Source organism: Lutra lutra, chromosome 10, assembly GCF_902655055.1.
Source record: "Lutra lutra chromosome 10, mLutLut1.2, whole genome shotgun sequence".
Taxonomy (NCBI): domain Eukaryota; kingdom Metazoa; phylum Chordata; class Mammalia; order Carnivora; family Mustelidae; genus Lutra; species Lutra lutra.
In genome coordinates, this window is record NC_062287.1 from 100,032,566 (window position 1) to 100,041,868 (window position 9,303).

A 9,303-nucleotide genomic window follows, 5' to 3' on the forward strand; every position below is an offset into this window, starting at 1 on the left:
ATGAAAGCACTTAAAGAAAAATGTTACCCTTGACTTCTGAATTTTTCAAGAAGAGTAAAATGAGAATTTTTCAGTACAATGCAACAACAATGAAAAATAACCACGATCTGACTACAAATCTATGCTCACTGAAAGAAGTTGTGGAGAATGTTTTCATTAAAAAGGGAGGAAGTCTGAGAAGGAAGATAGATGCCAGGAAGAATGGAGAATGAGAGAAGTACTAGGCTTATCTGTAAGCTTAAAAATTATATTAAAATAGGCAATCTTATCTAACATGTGAAATAAAGCATAGAAGACAGAACAAAGATCCTGTCCACAACATCATGTGGGTTGTGGTTGGAAGAAAACGATCCGAAAAAAGGGTTTTAAGTACAGTGTATGGTTCAGCAGAAGGGTAACTGCTGTCAGCTTCAGGCAGTTGTGGCCATCAGTGTAAATAAGTAAATAAAGTAATAAGAAAGGCATAGGCACTTAAGAAGGTGGGGAGGAAGGTAGATAAACAGATGGGTAAAAAAGCATTGAAGGAATGAAAGGAGGCCAATCCAATTAAAAAGCAAGAAAAGAGGGAGAAAATAGACAAATTGTGAAAAGTCGTAGGAGGAAGAAGGAGGAGGAGGAGAAAAGAGAGGAAGAGGAGGTGAGGGAGAGGAGGAAGAGTGCAAGGTTAGAAGAAGGAGGGGGAGGAGGGAGGAAAAGAAGTCATAGAACTTCGTCCAAATACATGAGTAAAACAAAATCAACACAATGGACTAAATTCTCCAGTAGAAAAACAAAGATTATCATAATGGATAAAAATATAGTAATGTGCTTTTACAAAAGATTTTAGGGCATGAAAATTGAAACTGATAAAATGAAAACCGGTAGAGCAGGCAAATGATTAGCACTTGACCCTCCTCCAAAAGCAAACATTTGTCCTGGGTCTTGACCCTCCCAGTTCGCAAGTCTCCAGTATATCTAAGTACTCCCCATTCAGTATCTGTCAGCCTACATCCAAGAAAGTTTGTTTCCTAGCCTCTTCTGTAAGGAACTACTGCATGCACGTAGCCTCACATAGCCCTCCTTTTAGCTGGTTCTCTCCATCCAACCTATATGTAGCCTCCTATCATTTTGCACTGTCTTGCCTTCCCATGCACTTCCCACTTGCTGGGTCAGTGTGACTGTCTTGGCCATACCTACAACCTCACCTTTTCCAATCCCAACTTTGGGGAGGGCTCTTCTCTTCCAAGTTCATTCTTTGGGTATTCTTCAGTCCTAGGTTACTTCTAAAACTCTCATTGAACTATAATTGCTCTACAAAAAACTGCACATATTTAAAATGTACAATCTGATTAAGTTGGGACCTAAGTATAAACCTGTGACTCCATCACCATAATCAAGACTGGGAGAGTATCCAGCCCTCTGAAAAGTTTTCCCTGATACCTGGTGATTTCCTTTGGGTCCTTATAGATTAGTTTGTGTTCTCTAGATTTTTACAGAAATTTATCATGCGGTATATAACCTATGTTCACTAGCTTCTTTCCGTATGATTATTTGGAGATTAACCCATATCGTTGCACGAATCAGTTGTGCATTCTTTGTTCATTGCTGCATGGATTCTACCCTGCAAATTCCACAGTTCTGCTCTTGGGAATTTGGCTCATTTCTAGTTTGGGCTACTACAAACAAACCTGCTTGTGGACATTCATGCACAAGTTTCTGTGTGAACCATATGCTTCTCTTCTGTCAGGTAAATCCTTAGGTGTGGAATGGTTGGACATAGGCAGCTATATGTTTCACATTTTAAGAAACTACCAAACTGTCTTTTCAAAGTTATATCCCCACAGGAAGTTTATGAGTGCTCCCACTTCTCTTCCACTCTTCGTATATAAATTTTCTTATTAGCCATACTACAAGGTGTGAACTGGCTTTTCATTGTAGTTTTAATTTGCATTTCATAAATAGCTAGTAATATTGAGCAGATTTTCATGCACTTACTTGACTGGTGTAAAGAGTGCAGTGCCTTTTGGGAAAATGTCTTTTCAAAATCTTTTGCCCATCTTAAAGATTTTCATCTAAGATGTTGAAGTTTTCTTTTTTTAATTTTTTAAAAAGATTTTATTTATTTATTTGACAGAGAGAGAGAGCACAAGCAGGCAGAGTGGCAGGCAGAGGGAGAGGGAGAAACAGGCTCTCCGCTGAGCAGGAAGCCTGATGCAGGGCTTGATCCCAGGACCCTGGGATCAAGACCTGAGCTGAAGGTAGCCACGTAAACAACTGAACCACTCAGGTGCCCCTAAATTGTTGAATTTTTACACATAAAATGCTTATACTGTTCTCTCATTAATCTTTCATTATTTGCAAAATTTGTAGTGATGTCATTTCTCTCATTCTTGATATTGGTAATTTGTGTCTTTTTCCCTTTGCTCTCATTTAGTCTGGCCAGAGGTTTATCAACATTATTGAATTTCTCAAATAGGTGTTTTTGCTTTCAATTTTCCTAATTATTTTTCTCTTTTGTTTTTCATGGATTTTCACTTTGATCTTCATTACTTTATTCTTTTCACACTGGCTTAACTCACTCTTCCTTTTCTAATTTAAAGCTGGAGGCTGAGGACATTAATCTGAAAGCTTTATTCTTTTCCAGTCTAGATATTTAGTGCAATAAATTTCCCTCCAAGTTCTGCATTAGCAGGATCCCACAAAGTCTGATGTATTTTGTTTTCATTTTCATTCATATAAAGCTACTTTCTAATTTCCCTTTTGATTACTTTTTGATCCGAGAGGTTACTTAGAAGTAAGTGCCTCATGGCACTTGGGTGCCTCAGTGAGTTAAAGCCTCTGCCTTCAGCTCCGGTCATGATCTCAGGGTCCTGGGATTGAGCCCCACATCAGGCTCTCTGCTCAATGGGGAGCCTGCTTCCCCCTCTCTCTCTGCCTGCTTCTCTGCCTACTTGTGATCTCTGTCAAATAAATAAATAAATAAATCTTTAAAAAGGAAGTAAGTGTCTTATGTAATTTCCAGATATTTAGAAATCTTCTAGATTTCTTTCTAATATTTTTCATTTGATTCCACTGTGGTCAAAGAAAATACTTAGAAAGATTAGAGTCCTTTTATTATTGAGACTTACTTGATGGACCAGAAAAATGACACAACCCAGTCAATGCGCTGAGCTAACTTGACAAGAATATGTATTCTGCTAGAGTCAGATAGAGTATTTCATAGAGACAATCAAGTCCAGCCAGTTGATGGTTTTGCTCAAGTCTACTAATATCTTTGCTTATTTTTTACTTCTTCCATTAATTATTAATAGATGTGTTCTGAAATATTCAACCATATTGTGAATTTGTCTGTTTTTCCTTCAGATTCTATAAGTTGTTTTATGAATTGATGGCCCTGTTATTAGGACCATAAACATTTAGGTAGTTATGTCTTCTTGATTAGTTGGCCTCTTTATCATATGACATGATTTTTTTTTTTAATCATTGGTAATATTTTTTGCTCTTAAATTTTCTCTGATAATTGAAAAGCCTTTCCCTCTTTCATTGGCCTTAGCATTGTTTATCTTTTCCATCCCTTTACCTCTAATCTATTATTTGTATCTTCATACGTAAAATACATAATTTTCTGTTTCCAGAGTATAGTTAGATTGCGTGGCTTTTTTTGTTTGTTTTTGTTTTGCTTTGTTTTGTTTGTGTATCCTATTTGATCTTTTAATTTTACTGCTTACACCACTTCCATGTAATGTGATTATAGATAAGTTGGAGTGTAAGTCTATCATCTTGTAATAAATTTTTACTAATTCTATTTGTTCTTTCCTATTTTCTTCTTCTGCCCTTGAATCAATTGAGCATTTTTATGATACCACTTATTGCATAGTATAATAGCATCACAATAATATCCTTCCATTTATCTACTGTCAACCATTATGTAATGTTGCCATACCTCTTAGTTCTACAAAAGTTATGAAGACCAGATATATTGTTATTATTTTGGAAACCAGCTCTGTTATCTTGAGCAAGCTATTTAATCTCTAGAAGATTCTTTTTTTTCTTTTCCCTTTGAGGAATAAGGGCAATAATTCCCATGAAAGTTATTTTTAATAAATAAATCAGATAATGCACTTGAAATAATTAATACAGTGATTGACATATAGGAATTTAAAAATGCTTATAAAATTTATGATTAATTTACTACGTGAGCTGTTCCAGATGGGATGCTATAAAACACTGATTTTCGGAAGTCATATGAGTACACACATATATGGATTTTCTGTTCAAGAAAGTATGCCACCTGCGTTAGTCATATAGTGGTGAGCATAGCTGCCTTCCAAGAAGGGAGGCCACCTGAATTTCAGTGCACACAATTCTGAGTCTGTGTACCTTGCAGCACTGCAACCACACAAAGGAAAGTGCCTGGTAGTAATGAGAATAGAGTTGGTTATCTTCTCCAATATTTTTCAACAAAATCTATGAGTCCTTTTCCAACCTACAAATAAGAGTGGGGATTTTTTTTTTAATTTTTAATTTATTTTGCTATTTTTTTTTCTTCTTAACAATCCAATCCCTCATTGCAGCAATGAGGTTAATTACTATTTGGGTATGGCTAGTGGTCCAGGAGAGTAGTGGTGTGACAGGTCATTGACTTGTTCATTGTTATTCATCTCGTGTTTCTTTTGTTAATGACTCTTGTTGGGACTCTGGAAATTTCTCTCTCTGATTTTCTTTTACCTTCTCCACTGTAGAAACAGAGATTTCTCTAAAACAAACCAATGCTCTCATAGGGTTACATACTTTTCCCTCCTGCTTTCAGAGGAAGAAATTAGCCAGAAGGCAGAAGTTCTTAACTACTTTGGATCTGAATAACAATAGTGACCGCTAGAGACACAGTACCCAGAGCTTGGCTAATGCAAAAGTGGAAAATAAATTTAAAGCCTGAAAATTCCCAGGAGGTTAAGGCAGGAGGCTTGGACAATTGATTAGTGTTCTTTGCTGAGGATCTTTTAAGAACTACTTCTGGGAAAACAATGCCTGTAAAGTTCAAAATCAAAAAGTTCTTATGATCTCTTCTCAGTCTGTATTTGGCTCTTGGAGAGCAAATGACTTGCAGGCATACACCTGAAAGACCTGAATTCTAGGGCATAGATATGTAGGATGCTTTAGCAGACAATCCAAAATGCTCTTGTTTACTTCTAAGTATGAACGGGGGTCAGGGAATTATATCTGTATTTAAAATCTTAGATCACTTTCTTGTGAAGTGGACACATATTTCTCTGTGAATCAGGATAGTTTGCAGTGGTATTTATATTTTCACCCACTTTGCAAAAGGATAGGACTTTCCTTCCTACAAATTCAAGGAAAGTGATAATAATAGATATTTTTAGAGAATTTACTGAGATTTGTTTGAATCAGTGCTTTCCAGTCTCACATTTTCAGATGTAAATGCCAGTGAAGGGTTAGCAAACTATGTAACTAAAGGGGGCATATGTGTGATCAAGACATTTTCCTGACTAACTGAAAACCTGAAGACCATGCACGACTAATGCTCAGGTAATCACACTTATAACCTCCTGTTTTAGGCTCACTAGATCTAGTTGACACTTATTCTGTTATCTTAAGGATGATACTTTCTGGTGTGGTGCATTAAAATTTAAGCAAGAGTTAAAAAAAAAGCAATATTTAGTTTATATTGTATATTATAAACAGAATTTGTGTTTTTGAAAAATGCATGCAAAAATAATAAAATCTTTAGGTTGCCAGTGACTTTCCAGCCTACAATCTTGAAGAAAATCCCATCCTTGAAATTAGCATCTCTTCAATTTTTTTAGATTCACCTGAATCAGGTAAAGTAAGTTTGTAATAAGGCACATGTTAAGTACATCAATAGAAATGTATATATTTAGTATATACAAATATACTAATTATTAATTAATTTAATTACCCTGGTTCACCTATAAGAGAATGCCATTTTACAAAGCTGGTGGTAACTCATAAGGAAAGAACAGGACTGTTAAGCAGACTACAAAATTACAAACTGGCTTTTTTACTTAATTTTGGTAGCATGGAAAAAGTCTATTTATTTAAAATTAAGTGTTAAGGGGCACCTGCGTGGCTCAGTGGGTTAAGCCTCTGCCTTCAGCTTGGGTCGTGATCTCGGGGTCCTGGGATAGAGCGCCGCATCCCTCTCTCTGCTTGCCTGTCTGCCTGCTTGTGATTTCTCTCTCTGTCAAATAAATAAATAAAAAATCTTTTAAAAAATTATGGGAGAACTATAACTTGTATACAATTTTGAGGATACGACTTGATGTTTTCATGTTAAAAAGGGAGACTAGTGGGGCACCTGGGTGGCTCAGTTGTTAAGCTCCTGTTTTCGAATCACTTCATGATCTCAGGGTCCTGGGATTGAGCCCCACATCAGGCTCCCTGCTTGGCGGGAAGTCTACTTCTCCCTCTCCCCCTCACTACTTGTGTTCCTTCTCTCACAAGAATGTCTTCAATTTCCATTAGTGTCTTTTTCTTTCTTTATTTACATTATGAAGTTTAATTGCTATGGAGTTTACCTTAAAACATTCTTTTACACTCGGACGCCTGGGTGGCTCAGTGGGTTAAAGCCTCTGCCTTTGGCTCTGGTCTTCTCTGGGATCGAGCCCCACAGGGAACTCTCTGCTCAGCGGGGAGCCTGCTTCCTCCTCTCCTCTCTCTCTGCCTGCCTCTCTGCCTGCTTGTGATCTCTGTCTGTCAAATATATAAATTAAAAAAAAAAAAAACTTTAAAACATTCTTTTACACTATAATTTAAGTTAGAAATATACATATTTGGGGCGCCTGGGTGGCTCAGTGGGTTAAAGCCTCTGCCTTCGGCTCAGGTCATGATCCCGGGGCCCTCGGATGGAGCCCCGCATAGGGCTCTCTTCTCAGCAGGGAGCCTGCTTCCCTTCCTCTCTCTCTGCCTGCCTCTCTGCCTACTTGTGATCTCTGTCTGTCAAATAAATAAATAAAATCTTAAAAAAAAAAAAAAAGAAAGAAATATACATATTTTTCTAATTATTTTTCAAAATTTCACTGACAAAAGAAATCTACTTTTTTAATATTTTCAACTATTTTTGCCTTATAACATAGCTAGCACGATAGGTTTCTCAAGCTCAATCAATAGTACACACCCCACACCCACCTTTATAGTTCAAAGAATATAATCACCCAACTCACAATTTAAGCAGACGTGTTTTTGTTTCTCTTTTTTTAAAAGCAATTACCTTCCTCCATCCTCTGTCTCCAGCCAGTTTAGGAGGAAGTTCCATAACTTGTAGAGAACTGGAACTTTACCTGGAACAGAAGCCTGCTGTGACTAAAGAACACAATGGAAAATGATATGTAAAATAAATATACTGCATTAAATTAATGCCACTACTATTTAAATGTTATAAAGAACAGTGGCACAATTTCCTCCTAGAAAATAGTAATTTTTAAATCATTATATTTTCAAAATTTAATCAAAAGTACTTTTTAGTATTTCAAAATAAAAGAATATTTGAAAAGATTAAAAAATCATCCCCAAATCAGTAATGATTCCTAAAGGGAAAAACTGTAATAATATTGATTTATAAATTAACCATTGTGATTTGTTTAATTAGGTTCATATTTTGTTAGTAGGTTTTATATGATTGTGTTTATATTGTCAATGTTTTCATCCAAGTTTTTTTTCTTTTTCAGATGCTCAGTTATTTGTGCATAACCCACAATTTATGGAAAGTCAGAGAAACATCTCAGAATTCATCCTTTTGGGACTTTCTTATAACCAGAACATACAAAAATTTTGCTTTGTTTTCTTCTTATTTTGTTATGTTTCCGTCTTGGTGGGAAATCTCCTAATTCTTGTCTCTGTTCAATGCAGTGACCTTTGTTACCAACCGATGTACTATTTCCTCAGCCACTTATCCTTTATGGACATTTGCTACACCTCCTGTGTGACACCCAAACTGATTGGTGACCTGCTACTGGCTAGAAAAACCATCTCTTATGATAACTGCATGTTACAGGTCTTTGCCTTGCACTTCCTGGGAATGATTGAAATCCTCATTCTTACAGTCATGGCCTTTGATCGCTACGCTGCCATCTGCAAACCTCTCCACTACCTGCTTATCATGAACAGGACAAGGTGCCATCACCTAGTCTTGGCTGCGTGGGCTGGCGGGGCTCTCCATTCTTCTTCTCAGTTTTCTCTGATAATCGGGTTGCCCTTCTGTGGCCCCAATGAAATCAATCACTACTTTTGTGATATCTTCCCTCTGCTGAAAGTTGCCTGCCCTGATACCTACATCATTGGTGTCCTTGTGGTTGCCAATTCAGGAATGGTTGCTTTAGTAACCTTTGTTCTCTTGTTTGGGTCTTATGTTGTTATATTACTGAGTTTAAGAAATCTCTCAGCTGAGGGAAGACTCAAAGCTCTCTCTACCTGTGGGTCTCATATCACTGTGGTCATCTTATTTTTTGGACCTTCAATATTTGCCTACCTTCGACCTCCTACCACTTTCCCTGAGGACAAAATATTTGCACTATTTTACACCATCATTGCTCCTATGTTCAATCCCCTAATCTATACTCTGAGAAATACAGAGATGATAAAAGCCATGAGAAGCGTTTGGTGTCAAAGGATATTGTCAGAAGAAAAACACAATTGACTTGTCCTACTCAATAAATGCTAAAAACTTCAGGCAGGAGCAAAAATGAACTTAAAATCAGAGAGCCCTGATCATTCAGATCACTGAAACCAAATCTTTCACTTAATGAATGTTGGAGATGACAAGCTGAGGAATTATGAGTAAGGTGACAATTTTACTAGTGGAACTGGGATTGGGTAGGAACATAAGTATATTAAAAATATTCTAGGCTAAAGGAATGACGGTGGCCATGTCACATACAGTAAGCATTTCTGAAGCTGTGAGGCTGCTTGTGAACTTTAATATTTGTTTGCATATGAAATTTATAGATTTGACAACATTTTGTGATTCTGTAGAGATGGAGATTAAAAGTGGTTTTCAGAAATTAAAAAAGATTTTTTTTTGTTATTGAACTTTATTTTCTGTAAGATATTCATCTAAGTCTTATGTGAAATAAATTATGTGATGAAAAAAATCCATGCAGATAATTTGGTTCTAAACCAAAGAAAAAGCAAAGAAAAAGGGGTTTTTGCCCTGTGGGAGTTGCTGCACCTCCTCCCACCCCATCTCCCTTAACGTGTCATAGATAGGGACAAAGGGATGGGGGAAATTTTCATTTCTGTTGTCGTGTTTATTGCATCACAGATACTCACAATGTGGAAAGACAAGAT

At 36.7% G+C, this 9,303-nt stretch overlaps 1 protein-coding gene across 1 annotated transcript; it reads left to right on the top strand.

Moving 5' to 3' along the window:
• The first annotated feature begins 7,717 nt into the window (after positions 1-7,717).
• On the top strand, positions 7,718-8,653 carry LOC125078563 (olfactory receptor 4P4-like). The gene has a single exon (XM_047691451.1). It carries the CDS (start codon positions 7,718-7,720, stop codon positions 8,651-8,653), a length of 936 nt encoding a protein of 311 aa, XP_047547407.1.
• The last annotated feature ends 650 nt before the right edge of the window (positions 8,654-9,303 follow it).

Coding starts and splice junctions, on each gene's coding strand:
- LOC125078563 (XM_047691451.1), top strand. CDS start 7,718: ATGGAAAGTCAGAGAAACATCTCAGAATTCATCCTTTTGGGACTTTCT.